This window comes from Panthera uncia, chromosome D1 (genome assembly GCF_023721935.1).
Source record: "Panthera uncia isolate 11264 chromosome D1, Puncia_PCG_1.0, whole genome shotgun sequence".
Classification (NCBI taxonomy): domain Eukaryota; kingdom Metazoa; phylum Chordata; class Mammalia; order Carnivora; family Felidae; genus Panthera; species Panthera uncia.
In genome coordinates, this window is record NC_064808.1 from 105,646,906 (window position 1) to 105,673,239 (window position 26,334).

The following is a 26,334-nucleotide window of genomic DNA, read 5'->3' on the forward strand; positions in this document are numbered from 1 at the left end:
GTCCATATTTTCTGCATTATCTACATTTCTATATTAATGAGCCCCCTCATGTTTCAGTTAAAATTTAAAGCAACCTAAATATTCATTTATTCATTCACACATCTACTGAACAAATATATATTGTACACTGGGTACCTTGTGTAGGCTCTGATTTACTCAGCCAAGTATAATGGAATGCTATATAAATTCATTATAGAGCATTCTGTTCTCTCTTTCTCTTTGGGCTTCTGAAGCATCCTGTTCCGAGCCTTGGGTCAAAGACACTATAATGCAGAACATAATCTGCCCTGATTCCTTAGTATATCTTCCTATTAGACTTAGTTGTGCCATATTACAACCTATAAACCTTTAGTATCAATAGATTGAAACCTTCCCATCCTCTTGGTAATGGCCCACACCTTAGATTTTTTTGAAGAAATAATTCAAAACAAGAAGAAGAATCTTTAAATAATGGCTCGATGGCGTTTATTGAATGCTCTTTATAATAACAAAATATTGGCAACAACCAACTGTCTTACTGTGAGGAAATGGTCAATTAAAATATGATCTGCTTCCGAGGACATTAAGCAGCTGTTGCAGTGAGAACAGTGTGGCAAGATGACACTGTGGTGTGGGAGAATGTTTATGATGTTGTGATAGCCTGATTTCCCCAGGAAACAGATGAAGATTTGTGCTCAGGAACCCTTAGGATCAGTGACACAACCAGGCAAACCCCTGTAGGTTTCAAGTCCTGAGAATAACGCTTTGTGGCTCGCAGCTCCACCCTCCAATCATCCCTTTTTCTGAAAGTTAGGTAGCACGTGTTTACAGCTTTGTAGTTTCACCAGACTACTTCCTTGTGAGTATGTGAAGAAAGGAGAGGCTCCAGCGTTCATGTGCTGTCACAGGAAAGGACTCTGCTTAGCTTTTCACAGTTACCCTCCATGGAGACCAGGAAGCCTCATCTTTGCATTGCAGTGCATGTCTTTGGATGCAGGCTGCCCTGGGGAGGGGACAGGACATTGGGCCAGGCAGCCTTATTTAGCTGAAGGCAATTCTAGAGCAAGACTCGGCTGAGCACCGACAGCCACAAATAACCCCAGCATCTGTTAGAGATAAATGATTACACACACACAAAAAATAGACAGAAACCAAGTGTTTTTGTGTCCATTGTGAATCCAGCTTTGTAAAATATGTGTATGGGTATGTACAGAAACTGGAAGGGGACACAGAAAAAAATGAGCACAGCTATGTCACAAAAGCGAAAGAAGTCATCAGGGCATAACTCTTTCCCCAAAGAAACCGTGAATCCAAACAGATCGTAGGTTCCTTTACAGTAACAGAGGAGCTCAGGTGTATATGGTCTCCTCTCCTGATTTAAAAATATGGCCATTTTTGTTAATTCTTGTGTGTCTCAGGCTTGCCTTTGCGTTCTATTCGTGGTATATGTCTGGATGTGGTGTGATGAATGTAGCTCAGTGTTCTGTCAGATTCCCATGGAAATAGTAACACACATCAACAATCTCTGCTCATCTTTTTCTAGGGTGGCCTCACCCATGATGCCGAAGACACAGTGGCTATGCATTCAGTTCCTCTGGGTGCCATCAATACTGTTTTTCCATAGTCCTCAATTGATTTTCTACCTGGCCTAGCATCTTCTGTATGCATGATATAAAGGGAATGGAGTATGAAAACTGTGGATGGGTCAGAGCAAATAAATCAAATAGGACACTGGAAAACAGTTTGCAGTGTATACTCTAGTGAGGATGAATAAATACAGACATCTCTTTTCCCCAGTTAGAACACATATACACACAGGGCTGAAACCTGGCGTCAAAGCATCTCACATTAGCTCCTCTTACCTCAAATAGACCTCTTTTTCTGCCGCTTTCTTGTTCCCTTCCTCCTCATAACTTGTAATGTCCTTCCAAAACACACATGCCATGTATCTTTTTTCTCATGTACTCTTGCCTTTCACATCCATTTAAGATCATTCTTTTGAGCTGCCTTTAATGCATTTTGAATTAGTTCTTTGAAAATGAGAAGACAAAGGAGAGCCTGTGAGCTATTTTCAGGGACTTTAAAGGATTTTTGTGGGGAGAGCAGAGGGTATAATAGAACCAGTGAGCCAAAGTGATAGGAATAGATTGTTTCTCTGTGGAAGAAGGAAGGAACTATGTGATCACTAGAGATAGTATTGGGAGAGCATGCTTCAGGAGTTCCTCATCACGGGTGGTGTAGAAGTAGACGAAGGATGACTATTTATGAGGAATACTATATATTTTTAAGTTTATTTATTTACTTTGAGACAGAGCACAAGCTGGGGAGGAACAGAGAGAGAGAGAGAGAGAGAGAGAGAGAGAGAATCCCAAGCAGTCTCCACACTGTCAGTGCAGAGCCTGATGCAGGGCTCGAACCCACGAACCATGAGATCATGACTTGAGCTGAAATCAATAGTTGGACACGTAACTGACTGAACCACCTAGGTGCCCGAGGACTACTGTATTTTGACAGAGGTTAGACTGGCTAGTGCAGTTCCAGGGCATCTGATAACTTCGTGTCACTGATCTTGTGTGAAACAGTGTACCTACAAATGCTCTTTTAAATAAACATGCACATAGTCCCATGCTGTTGTCCTCCAGAAGGACATAATTACTAGGATTGGTTCTTTGTAAATTCTGTAAAGGCTGCCATGTGCTAACTGTAATAGCCACATCGTGGACGTATGATGTACTAATTTCTGTCACACTTCAAATCTGATGCTATTGGATAAGGAAACACATAGATTTAGTCTTTGGCTAATTTCTACCTAATTCATTTGGAAAGTGGTAAAAATTTTCAGATTTTCCTCAATTTTATTTCTTTACTGTAACACAACTTTCATTCCAAATCCTAATCGTTTCTGTACAAATTGGTCAGACACGTAGCTCCCAAGACTGGGTTGCAGCAGTTCAGGAGGGTGAATCACACAGCTGAACAATTGTAGAGGCGTAGCAATCAAAGAGGCATTAGCAGTGATTAATGGCTCCGAGTAAGCCCTCTGAGGATCTGTCCTTGTGGAAATGAAACTCTCCTGCCATCGCTACGGTGGCCTCCAATTTGAACAGGGCCAGCCGTCATCAACAGAAGCCAGAGTCCATGCATATTTGCACTGTGATTCCCTCTCCAACCTTCTTAGCCACCAGGTGAAAGATTGGGAGAGGTACAGGTATGAGAAATGATGAGAGCAGGTCTCTGTGGGGAGATGCCAAAGCCTGTGAGCCATTGCCCTATTTACACAATGCAAAAATGCAGGTTTTGGGTACTGGGCTGAAGCAGGTGCTTGGCCAGCTCCTCTTTGTAATTAGATTGTGTGTGTGTGTGTGTGTATGTGTGTGTGTGTTCTTTGAATCTGTACCACACTGCTGCTGGGCTTTTGGCTTAGTATCTTCCACAGCAGCGTGCCAGGGTGCTGGGGAAGGAAGGCTGGAAAGTGTGAGGAGCCCTTTGTCACCAGACAGGTGGCCCACAAGCATAGCACAGGCTCTGATAAGGCCACTTCATGATCCATGTGCTGCCCTGAGTCTGTCCATTTCTTAGTTCTCACCTGTGGCTATGTTTTGGTAAAGGAAGAAGAATTCATCAAATAAGCATTTACATCTATTAAACTGGTCATTTGGTAGAACTTTTCCATGCTTGTGTAAAAAGACTGCCATTAAGTATTGAAGGGTCTGAAAAACAGAAAGGGAAGAAGTCCAGTATACCTACTATATATATTATACAATACATACATCCTATACATTAGACATGAACAGTTACACAGAGCTGTATTTGTTAACATATTATTGATTTTTCTATCTGTTTACCCAGAAAATCCACTATGGGCAAGTCAGTGTGCCAGTGATTAGGGTTACAGCCATGGTCTTAGCTTCTCTAAAACTCAGTGTTTCTCTTCCAGGACCTTTACATAATGTTCTTTTGTTCTGGAATGGTTTTCTTTCTGTCTGTTCCTTCTTGGCTGCTTAGATGACTTGTATTTATCCTTCACTTTTTAAAGGATGCTTTCTTTGACCCAATAGATTATATTATGTCCCTGTTACATGCCCTCAAGTACTATGCCCTTGTCATTTTAACACTAACATCGTGTGTCTTCTTTTGGATTATTGTTGTATTACGTGTTCAGTTAGTGGATTATTCATTCTTTCCTGTAGCTCAGTAAGAGTAAGAGCCATGTCTGTTCTGATCAGTAGAGTATTGCCAGTACTCAGCACGGAGACTCAACCAGAGCAGGTGTTCCTTCGTTTTCTTTAATTTCTATAAAGCAGTGAATACATGTTAAATAAGATGTAACTCTTGTCTTCAGAGAGGTCAAGTCTGGTGAGGGGGTGCACAAACCAGCAAGTATCATGGGATAAATTCTAGGGGGTAATCACAGTGTGCTTGAGAAGCCCAAAAGCAGAGGCAGCTCAGCCTGAGTGTCAAGGAAAGCGTTCCAGAGGAATTTTGGTGTGTGGATCTGCAAGGTGAGTCTAAGCAGATGACTAGCTAAGTGGGTTAGGAGAACAGAATTCCAGTAAAGAAATAAAACAGAAGAAAACGGAAAGCGAGCATATGCAGGAGCCTGTACACGAGGGAGAGTTTGTTGAGCATGTTTGGGAAACTCCCAAGTGGTTCCTTCTGGCTTGTGCAGAGATGTGACACGGGGAAATTGGCGAAGGTGAGGATGGACCCAAAGGGAAAGCCGGGTCAAACTTTGCTGGGTTTGTATTTTATTCTAAAGGCAGTGGACAGTCATGGGGGGGGGGGAGCTTTAAGCAGAGAAATGATATGGAAGATTTGTGGTTTCGAAGAGTGCATAGAAAATGGATTGCAGAGAGACTGGAAAGCAGAAAAGTTGGTTAGGAAGCTGTTGAAATAATTCTAGACTATTAATCATGGCGGCCTAAACAAAGTGGTATTTAGGACAGAGAGACTGACAGACTATCGGGAGGTATAGCGTGCACATGGAGACAGACACATGCACACACCCACACGTGAACTTTTATGAAAATAAAATTGTACTATACACATTATTCTGACAGTTGTATTTATTTCATTAAAATTTTTTTATTTATTTACTTTATTTATTTAAATTTAGATCTTATCTCTTACAAACTCAAATATGTCTTGATGTCTGTTTGTATGTTTGCCACTTTTGATTAAGAGATACATGTATTGTCCTAGATTTTCTTCTATAGTATTTATTGTTTTGTCTTTTACATTTTAAGCTTCTAAGTGATCTACAGTTTGATTTTGTGTGTGATCTGAGTTAGGATTTACTTTTGTTTTCCACATGGCTAGTGCCATTTATTAGGTAAACCATTCTTTCCCCCATTGAATTAAAATACTATTTTGTGCTGCATTAAAACTTGTCATATGCACAGTTTTACTTCTGAATTCTCTATTCTGACTCAGTGATCTCTCTGTTTGTCCCTATGGAAATAAGAAATTTAACTGTGGTCTTTTTCATTTATTCTAGTGTCTGTTTGCTCCCCAGTATTCCTATTCAAGCATTCTGCGCTATTCTAGATACTTATTCTTACATAGGAATTTTAAAATTACTATACTGGCAAGAAGCCAGCCTGGAAATGCATTAAACGTCTACATTAATTTTGGGGGAATATATAGTTTCATAATAGTATGTCTTTATATTCTAAAATACAGAATATTTTCCCATTCGTTAGGTTTTGTTTGCTGTGTTAAGATTTAATACTTTTCTTGGGGCGCCTGGGTGGCGCAGTCGGTTAAGCGTCCGACTTCAGCCAGGTCACGATCTCGCGGTCCGTGAGTTCGAGCCCCGCGTCAGGCTCTGGGCTGATGGCTCGGAGCCTGGAGCCTGTTTCCGATTCTGTGTCTCCCTCTCTCTCTGCCCCTCCCCCGTTCATGCTCTGTCTCTCTCTGTCCCAAAAATAAATAAAAAACGTTGAAAAAAAAAATTAAAAAAAAAAAAAGATTTAATACTTTTCTTAATATAAGTTCTATGCCTTTCTCATGTAGTCATGTTGACTACAGTTTTTTATTTCTACTTAGAATATTTTCCCATTTCTACTTCTAGTTTTTTATTGCTAATACAGAGAAAAGCTATTGATTCTAAACTTATTTTATATTCAGCTACTTTAGCACAGTTTTAAAATACTAGTCTTTTTTTTTTTTTATAAAGTGTATGTTGTAAAGAAATCTAGTAAGCAAGAAAGAGCCTCCAATCAGAAGACTTTCTACGTCTTCTTCATTAGCAAAAAGATAATTTTACTCTTTTTTCCAGTGTGTATACTCATTATCTCCTAGCATGTGCTGGAAACTCCAACCTACCTTGAATAGCAAAGACGATGCCAAGCCCACTCATCTAATCTCTGACTTTAGTTGAAATGTGTTTAGTGTTTTATCCTTTGAACAAAAGTTTTACTTCCAGTTTTTGGAAAGCAGCATTTAATTATATTGGAGCAGTTTTTTTATATCCCAATTTTACTCAAAATTATTAAGACCATTAAATTTCAGACTCATCAGAAACTACTGATAGAATTTTACCGTTTTCTCATTTAATTTTATTCATGTAGATGATATTTTTTGTTGATAGATTTTCTGCCATTGATCTATGTTTTTATTTCTGATATAAATACTATTTGGTCAGAATGTATTATTCTACAAATTTATAGATTCATTTTGCTACTATTCTAGTAAATATTCATAAGAGAAATTCAAAAGAGAAATTTACTATACTATGTCAAGTTTTGGTATTACAGTTGTGTGGTCTTAATAAAAATAATTGGGTGATTTTAATATTTTTTTCTGTGGCCTGGAAATATTTAAATAACTGGAATTATTTATTTTAATGACTAGTCAGAACTCACATTGCCCATTTCTTGGTGAATTTTGATCATTTCTATTTTGCCATAAAATTATCTATTTAACATTACATTTACACATGCAATTGTATGTGGCAAACATTGCAATTTTTTTTGATTCCTCTATTTCTTCTTAATATGTGTCTATGTCTTCTTTCTCATTCCTAATTTAGTATATTTTTCTTTTAGTTTCAGCTTTTACCTATTAAGTTTTTAAAACCTTGGAGCACCCGATTGGCTCAGTGGGTTAAGCGGTGAACTCTGGTCCAGGTCATGATCTCACGGTTCGTGAGTTCAAGTGCTGTGTTGGGCTCTGTGCTGACAGCTCAGAGCCTGGAGCTGCTTTGAATTCTGTGTCTCCTTCTCTCTCTGCCCCTCCCCTGCTCATGCTCTTTCTATCTCAAAAATAAACTTAAAAAAATTAAAAAAAAACCTCAACACAGTTTTCTTAATTTCACAGTTTTTATTTGCTTACTTTTTGCTGGAAACATTGATTACGTTTTTGAGTACAGTTTTTGCTGTGCCTCAGGATTTGTATCAAGTAGTCTTCTTTTCATTGCTTTCTACAAGTTATAATTCTAATTTTGATTGTCTCTTTAATTCAACAGAGTATTGCTCACCTTCTAAATAGATAGGACTTTGGGTTATCTTTTTGTTATTTACAAATATTTATTATTTTTATTACTATTATAAAATGTCATCTGCAAAATCTTTACTTAAAAATATATTACGGGAATTTTCTGACCAAGTATTTGAGGAATTTTTATAATTCTTCCTATGTATGCAAACACATATATGAAAGCACATGCATATATGTGTGTGTGTGTGTGTGTATGTGTGTGTATACTTATGCATATATGTGTTTGGACTTTGCTTGTGTTATTTTAATTTCATTTTTCCATTGACCTTACTTTTTGATCAGTTTTTATTTTTTATTGCTGATATGTATTTAATTAATCATTGACTTTGCTTTTTTAATCTTTGATCTTTTTGATTCTGAAAAAGGCACATTAAAGTTTCCCACTATAGGGGCGCCTGGGTGGCGCAGTCGGTTAAGCGTCCGACTTCAGCCGGGTCACGATCTCGCGGTCCGTGAGTTCGAGCCCCGCGTCAGGCTCTGGGCTGATGGCTCGGAGCCTGGAGCCTGTTTCCGATTCTGTGTCTCCCTCTCTCTCTGCCCCTCCCCCGTTCATGCTCTGTCTCTCTCTGTCCCAAAAATAAATAAAAAACGTTAAAAAAAAAAAAAAGTTTCCCACTATAATTTTATTTTTATTAAGTTCATTTATTGTTATGTTGTATATGTTATTTAATTTCTCTATGATTTTGCTTTTCTGTTAGATGCATATGATCCTGAGAGATCTATATTAAAGTTTCCCAGGAGAATTGTATAGGATTCCTTCATTCTTAATTTTTAAATATATGAGCTTTATTGAAATATAATTCACATACCTTATAATTTAAACGTACCCATTTAAAGTGTATTCTTCAGGGTTTTTAGTATACCCAAAGTTGTACAACCATCACTAAATCAATTTTAAAACATCACTACATAAAAAAAAAAATGTATCCATTAGCAATCAGTTCCTAATGGTTTTTACTTTGTGTGTTTAACGGCAATGTTGATTGGTTTAAGTCTTCTTTATATTTTGTGGTTTTGTTATATAATGTCCCTCTTTATCCTGATTTACATTTTTAGCTTAAATTCTGCCTGGCTTGATATTAATCCTGCTCCTTGCTTATTTTTCTTGTAGTTTTCTGGAAGTCGTTGCCTACTGATTTATTTTTAAATCACTTTTTATAAGTGCCCCTCTTGTGGATGAAAAGAGAGTTCCTGCCATTTGACGGGAGGTTTTGCTTATACTTACAGAAATGCATAATTTACTTGATTTTCTTTCTTCTGTCCTGATTTCTGATTATTTTCCAACCTCTTTCCTTATCATTTTCTGTATTGATGAAGTTGAATCAACATATGTGCAGGGGTGTGTGGGTGGCTCAGTTGTTTGAGTGTCTGACTCGATTTTGGCTCAGGTCATGATCTCACAGTTAGTGAGTATGAGCCCCACGTGGGGCTCTGTGCTTACAGCTCAGAGCCTGCTTGGGATTCTGTCTCTCCCTCTTCCTCTCCCTCTCCATCTCCCTGCTTCTCCCCTGCTGGTGTGCATGCTTACTCTTTCTCTCTCTGCAAATAAACTTAAATATAAACATATGTTTTTACCTTCATAATTTGAAAGTTCTACTGTGCTTGCCCATAACTGATTACCTTCATTTGCTGTTACTCAAATTAGACCCACGTTTGTCTCATGGTCTTAAAACAAATTATTACCTGTTTTCCTACTAAGACTGTATTTTGTCTCTCCTCACCCTGATTCCATTGAGAAGAGACTTTTAGAATGCTGATAATGCCTTCGTTCCCAACCTCCCAACTCCTGGATTTTACTCCGATTGCTTAGCTCCAGATTATGGATAAAATACATCTTGGAGGAGTCAATAGTTTCTCTTTGCCCTTATTTCATGAATTTTTATTTAACACTTATTAATTTGCAGATAATCTGTCATTATCCTGTATCCCATTATCCCGTGTGTTAGTGTGTGTGTGTGTTTGTGTGCGTGCGCGTGTGCCCTTATTAAATCTGGCTGGAACTTGTGCCTTTCCATCTAAAGATGCAGGATTTTCTACAGCTCAGGGGGAAATTCTATTTTGGGTTTATATTTCTTCCTCCATTGGTTTTTTCTTCTCATTCTAGATCACACTGTTTTTAGAGGTCGTACTTTTCATGAATTGTGCTATTAAATCTGTTTTATAGTCAACAGAGGAATCCAGACAAATATATATAATACAAGGGGATATCTGGTATTTTATAAGAAAGGCACACAGATAGGCTTTGCTGTTTGAAAGGGAAGAGAAACAACTGATAATATTGGAGTGTAATTTTATGATGCTCTTTTTTTAAAACTTAGATTAATCTCTTAACTTACATATTAAAAATTTCCAATCATACAACATTTGACACCCAGTTATCTCTATTTCATCATTTCCATAGGATGCGCTGCTTTTTAGGCGTAGTTTCTTGGTGAAAAATGTATCCCAGACTGTAAATGTAGCCCAGATTATAGAGTCTGGCTTCACCTCTATTATGCCATATTTCTCACTATTAAAATTTATATCCTATGCATATTTTAAAGTATATCTTAGCATATTCTCCAATTTAAAAACTTTAAACTTAACCATCACAAATGTCCCTGAAGCACTTAATTTGCCTTTGATAATACCTACTCCTTTGGATATTCAGTAATTAATCTTAGATATATTAGAGAGTTCCCTGTTGTTAGCGAATTCTTTGTTAGCTCAAAGGTGTTAAAACCCTATATATTTTTTTAAGAATCTGACTGTATGCTCTGTTTTCTTTAAGTGTATCATAAAATTTGAAACAATTAATTTTGGTTCACCTATATTTAAAAGTAAATATATGACATAGTTGTGTTCCTTTTGGAGAGGGGCAGAGGTGCCACAAATGCAGTAAAAGGAGAATGATTTGCTTCTAAAATAGTAGAAACTCATTGTTTAACTCTTCACAGATTAAGGCCAAGATTGATAAGGATCTTTCTTTTCACTATTATACCTATACTGTTACTTACTTAACTCCAGAATATCCGGAAACTACAGAGGTTTTATATCACCCCAACAGAGATTCAAATGAAACCGCATTGATAGATCAGATTGAAAACAGTTTTCTTTAAAATTACAATTCAGGCAATGGCATTTCTTTTTTTTTTCTCATGAATATAATTTATTGTCAACTTGGCTTCCATACAGCACCAGTGTTCTTCCCAACAAGTGCCCTCCTCAATGCCCGTCACCCATTTCCCCCTCTCTCCTGCGCCCCATCCACCCTTAGTTTGTTCTCTGTATTTAATAGTCTCTTGTGGTTTGCCTCTCTCCCTCTCTCTATCTATTTTTTCCCCTTCCCTTCCCCCATGGTCTTCTGTTCAATTTCTCAAGATCCACATACGAGTGAAAACCTATGATATCTGTCATTCTCTGACTGATTTATTTCCCTCAGCATAATACCTTCCACTCCCAGTGGCATTTCTTTTGAGCCTTTCTCCTTTGTTATTATTTAGACATATGCATATAGTATTTACTGGTAAGTCTCCCTGGGAGGCTGAGACCAACTTCAGTCATTTCTTTATAGATTGGCAAGACACTAGAATAAATTTTTATTAAAGTGTCATCTGGCTTTCAAACTAGCTCACAAAAACCTTAGGGTCTTCCTAGATAAAAGTATTGTTTCTGGACAAATACTATATGCTGTCACTTCTATGTGGAATCTAAAAAATGCCAAATTCACAGAATGGCGATTCCCAGGGTCTGGGAGGTGGGGGATTGGGGAGATGTTAGTCAAAGGGTACAAACTTCCAGTTAGAAGATGAATATGTTGTTGGGATCTATTGCACAGCTTTGTGAGCATTGTTAACAATGATGTATTATATGCTTGCATGTTCAGAGAGTAGATCTTAAATGTTCTCACTACCAAAAACAAACAAAAAAAGTAATTATGTGGCATAATGAAAGTGTTAGCTAACAATATGAGGGTAATCATTTTGCAATATATAAATGTATCAAAAGAACACTTTGTACACCTTAAAGTTATACAATATTATATGTCAGTTATAGTGGAGGAAGGAAAGCTGAAAAAATGGTTTCTCCAAGAGGATGATTATCTCCTTAAAATATTGGAATCTCTTTACGGTTTGGACTGGAGATATAGTTGTGCTTGAGGGACATTACTTAAAATTAAAAAAAAAATTTTTAATGCTTATTTATTTTTGAGACAGAGAGAGACAGAGCATGAATGGGGGAGGGTCAGAGAGAGGGAGACACAGAATCTGAAACAGGCTCCAGGCTCTGAGCCATCAGCACGGAGCCCGACGCGGGGCTTGAACTCATGGACCACGAGATCATGACCTGAGCCGAAGTCGGCCGCTCAACCCACTGAGCCACCCAGGTGCCCTGAGGGACATTACTTAGATGCAAATTTGATGGAGCCTAAATAATTAAAAGATAATTATGGGGCATCTGCAGCTCACAGAAGTGAGTAGCTGGTACGTATTCACCTCCTCAGTTGATATTTGGTCCACATAAGGATACATTTGCTGCTTTGGTGTTTTCCTGTGTTAGTGGAGACCCGTGCCCTTCCTGGGTGACAAGGATGGTCTCTGGATCTAAAAAAACACTAATTGTACTCTTTTATTGATACATCTTCCCCTAGAGGACCCAGGACCCCAAATGTACAATGCTGTGTATTTGGTGCTATCTCTCTCTAATTACTTGGTTCTCAATGAAGGTAATATTTCCTTTTCCAAGTATAGTGGTCATATTTGTTACAGTTTTATAAAGGAAGTAATTTTAGCTCTCCAATAATATTAATTCAGCTGAAAACTTTTTGTTTTACTTTACTTGTCACACACTCCTTAACCCCTTACACCCAGTAGTCTGCCCCACTCCTCCACTAAAATTGCTGTCAAAGGTCCCCAAAGTGCTGACCAATCCATTTTACAGTTTTTTGTCTTTCTTTTACTTGACTTCACTGTGACATTTGATAGCTGTTGACTGCTCCTTATAACTGCTTTCTGTTGACTTCAGTGATACATTAATTCATTGACCATCCAGCTAATACGTATTAAGCATCTTCTAAATGACAGGCAAAATGCTAGGTATTGATTAAATAACAGTGGGCAAGACATGCATTTCTTCCCTCGCACAGATGTTTTCCTCTGTGTTTATTTCACAAGATGTGGTATCAGACAGACTTCACCTTGAGACCTACCTTTGCTACGTATAGTTGTGTGAACTTGGGCAAATGTCTTAACATTTTTCACCTGTAAAATGAAGACAATTAAAAATATCTACTTGATAAGAATTTTTTAAAGTGTAAAGTGATCTATGAAAATATTTGGCACATTGCTTAATATTCTTCTCACTGGGACCTCTCTAGTTCAGTCAATGTAGGCTTTTAAAGACATTATAGCATCTCTCTGGCTGGTGCCTTTGACTCTGGTCTTGGTGCTCAAAAGTCCAGGCTCGGTGTTGCCCATCAGTTAACAGCTCACCCCCTCATTCCAATGCCCGGATGCTATCCACTTACCGTTTGCCCATCCCTGACCAGGCTGGGCTCTCCCACTTCTCTGGTTCATCACTGTATTCATTCTCTGTATTCCATTGCTGTCCATCTGTCAGCGTGACTGTGCCTTCCTTGTTGGGTTTTTGAACACCCACTTTTATTCAAGTTCTTCTTCAGACGCTATCAGAGGCATGGGGCTCAAACCCATGCCTCTAACAGAGGCAAACAGGAAAACCTGTGGAGGAGGGGGTCACACATTCTTTTCTCCATTGTCCATAAGTATTCCCGTTTGCCTCTGTCACAGCCTAATCACACTGTGACTTAATTATCCCTAGAGGCTCATATCAGAAAAGAATGTGTCTAGGTGTCTAGGTACCCTTAAATGTGGCACGACTGTGGTTTTAGATACTTTTTAAATTTTTACTTAATTTTTTATTTTTTATATGTTTATTTTTGAGAGAGGGAGAGAGAGGAAGGGAAGGAGGGGGAGGGCCAGCGAGAGAGGGAGACAGAGGATCTGAGGCAAGCTCCATGCTGACAGCAGAGAGCCCTAATGTGGGCCTTAAAGTCACAAACCGGGAGATTGTGACCTGAGCCGAAGTCGGACGCTTAACCACCTAAGCCACTCAGGTGGCCCAACAGTAATTTAAAATTTTAACTTGTTAATAAAAGCACATTTATTGTAAGTTTTGCCTCTAGAGGAACATATTCTTATAGACCCAAAGGTCAAGCTGTCATAGCATCTTCTGACATGAACACATGAGCATGGTCTGTATGTTTTATGTGATTTGCTGTAAGTAGGGGGTTTGCATCCTCGTAAGTGGGATATTGGAAGTGAGAACTGTACCACTTGTCTCAGCTGAACTACTTTCTCTGCGCTTTCTGAATTTTGAGATAAGGTTTAAAATGGAACTATTTGTAAAAGTTACAGTGATCTTTCCCTAGTTTTACATTTTTCCAACTTGAAGAACTTCTTTTATGATCCTGTAAAGTTTAATAATTGTGAAAACAAAAGTCTTTTTTTTTAATGTTTATTTAGAGAGAGACAGACAGATTGACATGGAGGGGAGGGGCAGAGAGAGACAGTGAGAATGAGAGAGAGAGAATCCTAAGCAGGCTCTGTGCTGCCATCACAGAGCCTGATGTGGGACTGGAGCCCACAAACCATAAGACCATTACCTGAACCAGAATCAGGAGTTGAACACTTAACTGACTGCGCTACCCAGGTGCCCCCAAAATCTTAATTAGTTAATTGAGTACTGTGATTTTATAGAATTACCATGTATAGTATTTGGGTGTGATAGTAGAAATATTCTAGCTTTTCTTTGTTGGTACAAGTGACTCTGGTATCCGGGCAGGCCTCGGTGTCTTTATTTCAGAATTAACAGCCCTTGTACCCTCAGGTAGAGAAGTGCTTTGTAAGATAGCAGGGATTCCTAGCAGATAGAATGCTGTACTCACGGAGTAGTTTTTATTTTGTGCTCCTGGTGAATTTACTTGTTATTTTCTGGATGATTTTTTGGGATTCTGGCAATGAAAAGAGAACATAAGCTTACTATTATGTTTAATCTCTGTTCTTAATAACTCTGAGGGCGTTTTCAATGTTATAAAAAAAAAAGCAAGTTAGAAGAAATTTTTTTTTTCTTTTTTGCGCATAAAGACTCTGAGTCCTTTTAAGATAGAACTCTTCAAAATACAGAAGCAATTCATGGGATGTTTTAGTGACCCATCGAATTTTGTTGTTCAGGGAGTATAATCAGCTTATAGGAATTTTTATTTATTTTGAATTTAATTTTAATTAGAATGTTGTAATTGAAAAATTTGATAGCAACCAAGAAGGGATATACATTTGAATGGATATACATTTAATTTGTATTAGGACTTTTTAGTTATGTATCGATGGTGATACAGAGATTTGGTGTAGGAAGACATTTTAGGGAATGAGTCTTCAGACTGTCAATAATCAAACCAACAGTATATTTTTAGAAGCCAAGAGAAGGGAGATTTAGGAGAGTAAGATGATGATACAGTCAAATTAAAAGAAAAACAACAAACCAGGTTAACTAAGGTAGGGATGAAGCAGTATGTATTGCTTTAAGCAATTGGAAGAGTAGTTTCAGTGGAGCCATTGGGACAGGAGCCAAATTGCAGTGAGTGTCGTCCACCTTTTTTTCTTCCACGCTGGAGAACTGGACAGATAAATGCTATTATCATCAGTTGAGCTGGTCTTACTGTTCGTGACTGCAGCCTACGTTGAAGGGCAATCTTGTACCATGACCATGTAAGATGTGCGCTCATGTTTTTATCTTGATAGGTGACTTTGTCAGCTTGACTTGAATGTCAAACCTGTGAAAGTAAAATTAATATGAAATTCTTCTTAATAAAAGGACTCTTTTTCTCTTAGGTTTTCTACTTTTTTTTTCATTTCACGTTGATTTTCACATTCATTTCACTTTTTTTGTCCAACTGACTACTTCACTTGGCTGTCACAAAGTTTATACTCTCTAATACTCTCTCAAAAAATATTTGGTGTCTTTTGACTGTGTTTTTCAAATAGTAGTGTTGACTCTGCTTTATTCCCTGATTTCTGCATGGGGAGAACCCTTAGGGAATAATAAATGTAGGAATAGATAGCAAAGCGAGCCATAGACAGCCCAGATGGCTCTGCCCTTGAATAGGACACTGGCAGAGTGACCTTCTGTTTTTTTCCCAGTCTGGCCTTATCTTCAGGACCTCCTTGCAAGATGGAGTAGACGAGGCAAGAAAATATGAATATATGAACTTAAAATGTGTTGATTTCAGCCAAAGTCAAAGGAGAAGCAACAGACTGACTCTGTATAGAAGTTTCCTTTAGTCTACACCCTCAATCATACATGGGTGTTGTATCCTTCCTCTATGGACCGTAAATTCCCTCCATATTTTCCCTCAGATCATCCTTAAGGATGGATCTAACTAGATCACATGTGACTGGTTCTAATTTCTACATAGTGCATTGCATTGTGTGTGTGTGTGTGTGTGTGTGTGTGTGTGTGTGTGTGTTTACCATTCATTATACCTCCATTATTATAAGATAGAGTTCCTCTCGCCATGGCAGGTGGGAGTGAATGTGAACTGGGAAGACAAAGACTTTTAACTGTTTCTTTTGAGATTACAGACTCTTGGTTACTCTCAGTTTTGTGGGTGAAAGAATGCAAATCCATCCACCCTTCTGCCATTTTTAGTTTCTTGTTTTGTCCCTCTCTCCCTAGTGTCTCACTTCATTCCTTCTGTTCACACTAGATAATCCATTACCTTTCTCTGCTCAAGTACCATAAATTCCCTCTCTGGTTGACATTTCCCACTTAACATAAGAATTTTGGTAAGTCAAATAGTAATAGTGGATGGGCACGACAGAGAAACAAGCTGATAGCTGCTTCTGAAAAGTTTCTTTACCGATGAGGGAAACCATTAAGAAAAAGATCTTGTTTGTGATAATTATAGCAAATGGAAAACAAACTGTTGCAGCTAAATTAGCAGCATTTAGAAAGTTTGTGCTACAGGGGGTTGAGGTAAGGGGGGAGGCATGAACAGGCAGAGCACAGAGGATTTCTAGAGCAGAAAAACTAGTCTGTGTGATGCTGTAATGGTGGACACATATCCCTACACATTTGTCCAAGCCCAAAGACATACAACACCAAGAGTGAACCCTACTGTAAACTACCGACTGAGTGATGGTGTTGTGTCATTATAGTTCATTGATTGTAACAGATGCACCACTGTAGTGCGTGACTGATTGTATGTGTGGGGTGGGGTGGGGTGGGGAGGTTGTGCGTTTGTGGAAAGAGGGTTCTATGGAAAATATCTATACTTTGTGCTCACTTTTGCTGTGAATCTCAAACTGGTCTAAAAAATAAAGTCTACTTAAAAACAAAAGCAAACAAACATAAAGGAAGCTTATGCCCATCAACATCTTAGAAGCCCCCAGAAGATGGATTGAAATTTTCTTTCTCTAATTCAAAATGAATTAATCTCTCTGGGAATCTGTGGGCCCAAGGGAAACACCTCTCCAGCTTCACTGCCTAGTTATCTCATTTGATGAGCATTCAAAAAAAAGCTATAAATTCGATTATTTTATCGCACTTGACTAACATCTGCTTCCCATTTACCTCTAGGTTTGAAGTTCGAGGAACTTCAAGAAAGATTTGGTGAGGAGTTCTTTAATATATGCTTTGATGAGAATGAGAGAGTCCTTCGAGCCGTAGGTGGCACTTTGCAGGACTTTTTTAATGGCTTTGATGCTCTGTTGGAACACATCAGAACTTCCTTTGGGAAACAGGCCACGCTGGAGTCCCCATCGTTCCTGTGCAAGGAGCTCCCCGAGGGCGCCCTTCTGCTTCACTACTTCCGTCCTCACCACGTTGTGGGCTTCGCGATGCTGGGCATGATCAAGGCTGCGGGAGAGAAGATCTACCGGCTGGACGTCAGCGTGGAGCAGGTGGCCAATGAGAAACTGTGCTCCGATGGTTCGAACCCAGGCAACTGTAGCTGTCTTACCTTCCTCATCAAAGAATGTGACAATACTGATGCCGTGAAGAACCTTCCCCGGGGAGCCTCCCGAGTCCCTGCCGACCTCAGAATCAGCATCAGCACCTTCTGCAGGGCCTTCCCTTTCCACTTGATGTTCGACGCCCACATGTCCGTCCTGCAGCTGGGGGAAGGCCTGCGGAAGCAGCTGCGTTGCGACACCCACAAAGTGCTCAGGTTTGAGGACTGCTTCGAGATCGTTTCTCCAAAGGTCAGTGCCGCCTTTGAGAGGGTCCTGTTGCGACTGTCCACCCCGTTTGTGATCAGGACCAAGCCTGAGGCTTCCGGCACTGAAAATAAAGACAAGGTGAGTGGCCATGGGCTCGAGATGGGTGATGGGGACTGGAAGAGTGCATAATTATTTCTGTAAATTACATGCCGGCGGTACTTGTAATTATTTAGGCGAGAGAGCTTAAAGTGCCATTTAGAAAATTACTGGTCCCTGGATGTATGGAAAAGGATTTGGCCTTATTCCCAGCCATTTTGCATAGTGTCTGCCTCTTTCATTAATTTATTTCAGCATATAAAAAGAAGACACTTATTAATACCAGCCACAGTAATTACAAAAATGATAGGACTCACCAAGAACCTGATCCTGTAAACCCATGAATATTTCTACCAACTGAAGGCAAACAGGAGAGAAATGGAAAGATGGATTCCAACAGTGTGGGGCCTGCTCACCTTCTCCTTAAATAACTATGGGTGGAAAGCTAGCTCCACTTTGAATATGCTCTGTTCTAAATGTCATAAATTAGGAACGTTTTTGTTGCATCCTATTTTTGTCTCAGTGTGCAGAATAATGGATTTTCTAAGAGTTGGAAATTAAGTGGCTACCTCAAGAGTGCTTTTCTCAATAGATTGTAGCATTGACACAGGGACTCATTCCTTTAGAACAGGCTCACTGCTTGGAGAACAGCATCAACACTAGGAATTGTTATTAATTTCTTGGAATCCCTGTTTGGAAAATCTGGGTTATTAAGAAATGAAAAGATAAAAGAAGAATCTTAAATAGTTGACACAAATATGTGCCCTCGGGTAAAGCTTTTTTTTTTTTTTTTTTAGAGGAAGTCAACATTAAAATAGGAGTGTGAAGAAAAGTTAGTCATTATTGTTTTAAACACAAAAATAAATGATATAAATGATATTCTTCTGCAGTGGACCTTTGTGTGTATCAACTTCCAGTAGAGCTTTTTGGTATTTTGTGACAAGGAAAGTATGGGGCGCCTGGGTGGCTCAGTCAGTTAAGCATCTGACTTCGGCTCAGGTCATGATCTCGCAGTCCTTGGGTTCAAGACCTGCATTGGGCTCTGTGCTGACAGCTCAGAGTCTGAGCCTGCTTCAGATTCTGTGTCCCCCCTCACTCTTTGCCCTCCCCTGCTCATGCTCTGTCTCTCTCTCTCTCTCAAAAATAAATAGAATGTTAAAAAATTTAAAAAAAAAGTGAACTTCTTCTAGGTGATTCAGCTTGTTCACAAACATTTTAGGGAAAGCTGTTGACTTTTGGAAATGAACAGGCTCCTGTGGGCTAAAGGAAAGATGAGTTGTAGAGACAATTAAAAATTCAGTGAATGAGTACTCACGTATTCTGACATGCCTGCCATGATAAATAAATGAGAGACTAGCCCCCTGAAAGCAGAGCCAAAGACATTTTTGAGGATTTTCTGTAGCATTCGTTTTAGAACTGCTTTTTATAATTTTGAAATTCAATGGAAACATTTTAAGCAAAACACTTGGGAAATAGGGAACGATGCCCGTTTATTCAGGATAACTGGATCCCATGACTTAGGAAACTCATACAAGTGCTGTTTTCATCATTTAGATTCAGTGATTTGAAAGCTTCTAAGGATAAACTTGAAAATTCCAACTTGGCATGCTTGGGTATTTTAGTCTGAATGAATTGTTATTATTTCTGTTTGATTACACATGGTGTTTTAAATAATATTTTTCACATATATATTATATGTATTTATATGTTCAGTGATTGCTACCCCTTCTTGAAGCTTGTTGCAAAAGAACGAAGTTGTTTAGTATATGTTTTTGTCCGTATTTGTAGGTGATTTAAATTTGAAATTATTCTGTCCTTTTAATTTAGAGAATATTAAAACTGTTGGTTCTGTTTTACAGAAGTGAAGTGTTTGGCTAGAAGGGTGTGAGCAGTGTTGGCCTTTAAAATTGAAGTTTATATTTTTGAAAATGTGCCTGCAGTAGAATATGTTATTACCAATGTTAATTGCTTTATATATTTTGTAGATTGGAGAAAAATTAATTCAATTCATAGTTATTGCTACAGATTTTCCCCCTTTATTTCATCTGGCTTGTATTTATTTCATTTGTGTACCATGGTGAGGAATAGACATAATGAAATGACGACTCACAGGTCAAGGCCCCCTGCCAATTCCAGTAATAGGAAAATGTGCTCATTGAGAAGATGCCATTGTAACTTAAACATGGCAGTGACAGCTTAAAAATAAAGCAATAGGGCAGGATTTTTTCTTAGAATAGGACAGCAATCCTCTCATCCTTAGGCTTATAGTTCTGCTTATTCACCTGGGTTTGCCAGAAGGGGTCATTTGGGAAGTTCTTCTTGGCCCCAATTGGAACTGTGGTCAGTAACATTATGTCATGGAGTCTTAACCAGAGGAATAACGTTTTTGAATTACTATGTTTCCAAATCCCAAGTTTGTATTTTCTTAACACATGGAAAGAGGAAAGAAAACCAAGGTTAAAAATTAGGATTCTCTTGATAAATTTGACCTTATTATTCATTATTTTCCTCATAATAGCTGTTCTTATCAATGAATAACTCCATGTTGTCTAAAGTTTCTAATTTTTTATGGGGCTTTGATAAGAAAGTGCTAGTTTCATTTCTTTTTTACTTATTAAAAATTTTTTTTAATGTTTTATATATTCTTGAGAGAGAGACCATGAGCCAGGGAGGGGCAGAGTGAGAGAGGGAGACACAGAATACAAAGCAGGCCCCAGGCTCTGAGCTGTCAGCACAGAGCATGATGTGGGGCTTTAACTCACAAGCTGTGAGATCATGACCTGAGCCGAAGTCAGACGCTCAACCGACTGAGCCACCCAGGCACCCTAAGAAAGTGCTATTTTTAAATAATTTAGGATATTCCTTGGTCCAACGGTGAAGGCTTTCATGATGATTTAACTGTTTTGGCTGTGCACTCAATACCTGCCATCCAAAAAAACAAAATAAAACGCCAGATACCCAAGAAACGAAAACCAAGAGCTGATTGTGTAGCTGAATGACAGTAAATCGTTTGCGGAATGAATTGCAATGCTTTTGCTAAACAGGATCTTTGTCATTTTGTGTTATCAGTCACTGGTTAACCATGTGATTAGAGGCAGAACATGCTTGTGAGCAGTTTGGTAAATACTAATGGATCAGAAAGCCATCATCCTAGTTCCAGAGAACTTGCCTTGTGATTGTGTAGTAATGAGTGAATGAGACCAGAAGGGGGAATGTCACCGAGAGGCATCATATGCAGTCATCAGTGGCAGGCTTCAATTCAGCAGACTTTAGAGGTCAGGAGGGACTCTTCCAGGTGGATTGACCCAGCTTTGAGTCCCTCTATTTGGCTCCCTCTGCATCTTCTAAGTGATCACCTATGCCTTACATAGTCTCCTCTCTCTCTTTTCTTCTCTGCCCATGTGGCATTTCTGTGTTTTTATCTTTCCTTAAAGCTCACCTTCTTTTCATCACGTTTCTTTATCAGATGTCAGGCATTAAATATGAATGAATTAGTTCATTATTTAAAAAAGAACAGATTCAGCATTGAGAATTAAGGGTGAATTATGAATCTCTTAATTTGTACTTGCATCTTTAGGTCATTCAAATCTAACTATTTGGAGAATTTGGAAGTTTGTCACATCAGTCTTTGGAGGCATTGTGGTGAGTTTTAGAGGAAATTTGTTGCGGTGCAATGTGCAGCTTGGGGCGTTACATCTAGTCCTGTGAATCTAATGTATTGACATAGATTCCAAAGCCTCTTTGTATGGAGGGGCCATGTGTGTAAAGAGGGCTGTTAGAAACTGGACGAAAGGCCCATGGCTTCCTTCTCCACATTATAAGGTGATAGTGTGTGGGAAAGTGGAGGTAGCCTGGGCGAGAGGCGTCTCAGACCCGTGATTTTAGTAAATCCCTGTAATCTGAGCCTCAGGTTAATTCATCTGGAAATTAAGAAACCCAGATGAATAATTAGTATTTATACTCCTTATTAAGTCATCTTTAACATGTGTAAATTTATAGGAAGTCAGTGGGTCATGAAAGTTGCTATCATCCCTTTGATTCAATGAATTCAGGCAATTTCAAAGAGAAGCAGAGGGGAATCTGACTTTTCAACCATGAAGAGTCATCCTCTTATCAGGACCGACTTAAAGCAATTCTCTGACAGCTTAGGCTGCCTACCTCAAACACTTTTTTGTAAGGATTAAATGACAATCCATGTAAAATTTTTCTATCTTCAGCTTCAGTGTAAGCCATGATTATTATTTTTGCTCTACACACTTGTAACCTCCTTCCTATCTGTTCTCCTCCTCACTTATGGCCTTAGAAAAGAAGGTACTGGACATCAGTAGGTTTAATAGTTTTAAAGAAATATGAAACCTGCTGGTATAACATCTCCCTAAAATATGACTTGGGGATCTGCTTTTTTCTTTATAAACTGTTCTTGTTTTAAAATCGTGAGTCTCCTTTTCAGAGTCACTGAAGTTTGGAATCAAGTTTTTACTACCTGGGTCTACTAATATCTTTTATATACACATGTGATAGTGCTCTGCTGTGCCAATGGCTTCCAAGATAAAACCAACTGATTAGCTTAGGCACAACCTGAAATAACAGTGGATTTGAGAAACAATAAATAACATGAGTTCTTTTGATATTTTTTTCTTAGCAGCAACGCTTCAAAGAACTTTAATAATATTGTGGAAGGAGTCCAGGTTTTGAAATACATCATCCCCACAACAGAGCAATGGCATTGTTACTCATTTTCACTTGTGTTCTCAGAGTTGGAACTGAGGAAAAGCATGAACAATAATAACACATTTCTTTTTCAATCCCTAGAAATATCCCCAGGTCTGTCTTATTCTCCCCCCATCCCCACCCCAGGTCTGTCTTATTAATTAGAAGCCACAAAACAAATGCTAGGAAATAATTTTAAAAGAATACGGAATTAACCTCTGATTTTCTGTGGTCAGATCAGCTTCCAGACTCCTTTATTTTTCCTAGACATGTGCCCATTTTCTCCTGACACGATGATTGAAAAGTTGAAAATATATTTATTAATCTTACTATGCCATAATGACACCATTGAAAGACAAATTTTACCTGGCTGTCAAGAGTATATCATTTGACTTCAACTTCAGTTCAGTTTAGTGTGGGAAAATGTGAGTTTTTTTTTTTCTCTCTTCAGACTGAAACAGTCTGCTAGAGAATTTCAAATATTGAACGATAATTTTAGTGATGGACAAAATGCCATTAGGGCTTTCTCTATAAATTAGCATTATAGAACATAGTCATAACTCAAGTCACAACTATCTGGAGTTTGCTTTGCTCTTGTAGTTATAAATGAGATGTCTAATTTTTGTGGGTTTTTTTGTTTTTGTTTTTGTTTGTTTGTTTGTCTTTTCTCTGGAACTGCTTCCTGACCATAAACTGCCTTTTAAAGTGTGTTGGACAAATTCGGATTCTGACACCAGTATTGCTGAGGCTCATTCCGGGTCTTTCAATCTTTAAATGCCTATAAAGTTAAAATGTCTGCATAGTGCCATGCTACCGTCCAGTTACCGTATTCTATAGAGAGGACAAGGTATTTGTTACTTGGTGAATTATATATTCATTATAGTGACCTCCATGCCTCAAGTGCCCATTTACCACGTTTTAATTTTTGTTAGCAGGAAAGATTGCACCTGAACTAACAAAAGGTGTCTCCTACCATAGATGAGATACCATTGACTGCTAGAGTGGTACCTTCTTGGAGGGGAGGGGGAATTGGCCCTTTGAGTTACAAATTGTTCAGAATCTTTCTTTAATTGATCCTTTTGTTTTAGCTGGTAGCTTTCAGTCTCAGTTAAATTAAAAGCTGAAGAGCTGTTTGGAATTCATTGCCCACCTCCTCTGTTTTAAAGATGCTCTTAATTCATATTAACATTTTTCATAAGTATACAGCATAGTAATTTTTAGTTAGTGTATGTGCAACTATCACAACAGTAGAATTTTAGAACACTTTATTGCCTCCCCCGGCCCCAAACAAAGTTTCCTGTGCCCATTTGTGATCAATCTTTGCTCCTACTCCTGATCCCAGGCAACCACTGGCCTACATACATCTATATAGATTTGTCGTTTCTTGACCTTTCTTAAAAACGTAATCATACAAATATGTAGTCTTTTTTGTTTGGCATAATGTTTTTGAGGTTTATCCATGTTGTTGCATGTATGAGTAATTTGTTCATTTTTAGTACAGTGTTTCATTGCACATATATACTGTGTTTCTTGTTTTGTTTTGGTTTTTTTTCCATTTACTAGTTGATAGACACTGGAAACAAAGTCTGATTTCAGACTTTGGCTGTCCTGAATAATGTTGCAATGAACATCTGCATATAAGTGATTGTGTTGGATATATTTCCAGTTCTCCTTGGTAGATTCCTAGCAGAGGAGTTGCTGTGTCATATACTAAGTATATGTTTCACTTTTTATTTTTTTATTTTATTTTATTTTTTTTTTTAATTTTTTTTTTCAACATTTTTTATTTATTTTTGGGACAGAGAGAGACAGAGCATGAATGGGGGAGGGGCAGAGAGAGAGGGAGACACAGAATCGGAAACAGGCTCCAGGCTCCGAGCCATCAGCCCAGAGCCTGACGCGGGGCTCGAACTCACGGACCGCGAGATCGTGACCTGGCTGAAGTCGGACGCTTAACCGACTGCGCCACCCAGGCGCCCCTATGTTTCACTTTTTAAAGAATTGCTGTGCTGTTGAACAAAGAGGCTATGCTATCTCACATTTGACCAACATATGAGGCTTCACGCTTCTTCACGTTCTCACCAACACTAGGTATTGGCATTCTTTTTGATCATGACCATCCTGGTGGATGTAAAGTAGTATCTTGGGTTTTAGTTCACATTTCCCCGATGACTGGTGATGTTAAGCATCTTCTCTTGTGCTTATTAGCCATTGGTATAATTTCTTTGGTTAAATGTCTAATCAAATGTTTTGCCCATATCGGTGTTGTTTGTCTTCCTACTGAATTTAAAAAAATATATACATTCTAGATACTGACTTCAAAAATTACTGTCTTTTGAAGCACAATGGTACTGTGATGGTACCATTATTTTCTTTTAGGAAGCTTGCTTTTAGTATGGTATCTCACAAATCTTTATATAACTGAAGGCCACAGATTTTCTCCTTTGTTTTCTTCTAGATGTTTTATGGTTTTAAATCTTAATTTGTGATTCATTTTGAGGTGTATTTTGTGTATGCCACGTGGGCCCAAGTTTTTGTTTTTTGTTTTTTATTTTTTTGCAGGTAGATTTCCGGTTGTCTCTGCTGTTTTTGAGAAAACGATCTTTTCGCCATTGAATTGCCTTTGCAACTTTGTCAAAAATCAATTGACTGTACATTTTTTCTTGCCTTTCTGTTCTTTTTCATTTTTTTTTAAAGATACCTAACTGTATGGTGATAACACAGTGTCTTGATTACTGGATCAAAATAAGTTTTGCAATTGGGTAAGTCTTCCAAGTTTGCTCTTTTTCAAAGTTGTGTTGGCTATTCTTGGTCCTTTGTATTTCCACATAAAGTTTAGGATACCCTTGTCAATTTCCAAAATAGCTTCTAGTATTTTTATAGGGATTTTACTGAATCTGTAGGTTTATTTAGAAAGAAGAGCTGTCTTAAAATACTGAGCCTTCCATTCCATGAAGTTATCTCTCTCAGTTAATTTAGATCTTCTTTAACTTTTGTCAACATTTTGTTTGTTTCTTGATACAACAAAGACAATATTTTTAAATGGTATTTTTGTATAGAAATACAAATCATTTTTGTATATTGATCTTGAGTCCTATGGTCTTACTAAACTCATATTAGAATAGTTTACTATTACAGAATAGGAAAAATGCTATTTTGTGGGGGAGGGGGGTATTTAGGATTTTTTACATAGGAGGTCATGTAGTCTGAGAGTTAGGATAGTTATCCTTCTTTCTTTTTAATTTGTCTTTCTTTGTCTATCTCCCTCCCTGTATTTCTCCCTCCCTACTTCTTTCTCTCTCTCTCCCTACCTTTGCCCTGGTTAGAACCTTCAGTACAGTGTTGAATAGAAGTGGTGATAGTGGATATCCTTGCCTTTTTCTGAACTTAAAAAGTAAAGCATTCAGTCTTTTACCCTCCATGTGATGTTAGCTGTAGGGTATTTATGTTCTTAACACAGATGGAGGAAATTCCTTTCTATTCCTAGTTTGTTGAGACTTTGTATCATGAATAGGTGTTAGATTGTGTACCATCTATTTTCTTTTATCTATTGAGATGATCGTGTGGTTTTGCCTTTCTCTTAATATGAGATACTAATTATTTCCAGATGTTGAACTCAAAATCTTGAGATAAATCCCACTTGGTCATATTTATGTGTTATAAACCTTTTTATATGTTGCTAAATTTGGTTTGCTGATGTTTTGTTAAGGATTTTTGCATCTTTGTTCATGAGAGATATTGGTCTTTAGATTTTGTCATTTCTTTCTTTCTTTCTTTCTTTCTCTCTCTCTTTCTTTCTTTCTTTCTTTCTTTCTTTCTTTCTTTCTTTCTTTCT

At 38.1% G+C, this 26,334-nt stretch overlaps 1 protein-coding gene and 1 non-coding gene across 2 annotated transcripts in view; one reads left to right on the forward strand and one right to left on the reverse strand.

Moving 5' to 3' along the window:
• Positions 1–26,334, forward strand: part of GUCY1A2 (guanylate cyclase 1 soluble subunit alpha 2) — a 297,464-nt gene that overhangs the window by 30,212 nt on the left and 240,918 nt on the right. Inside the window, exon 4 of the mRNA XM_049641286.1 lies at positions 17,113–17,831. Coding sequence (XP_049497243.1) covers positions 17,113–17,831 — 719 coding nt within the window. The remainder of the gene's footprint in view (positions 1–17,112; positions 17,832–26,334) is intronic.
• Positions 9,758–9,877, reverse strand: LOC125917803 (small Cajal body-specific RNA 7). Its single transcript, XR_007456301.1, has one exon. It is a non-coding gene; the product is annotated as a small Cajal body-specific RNA 7 (non-coding RNA).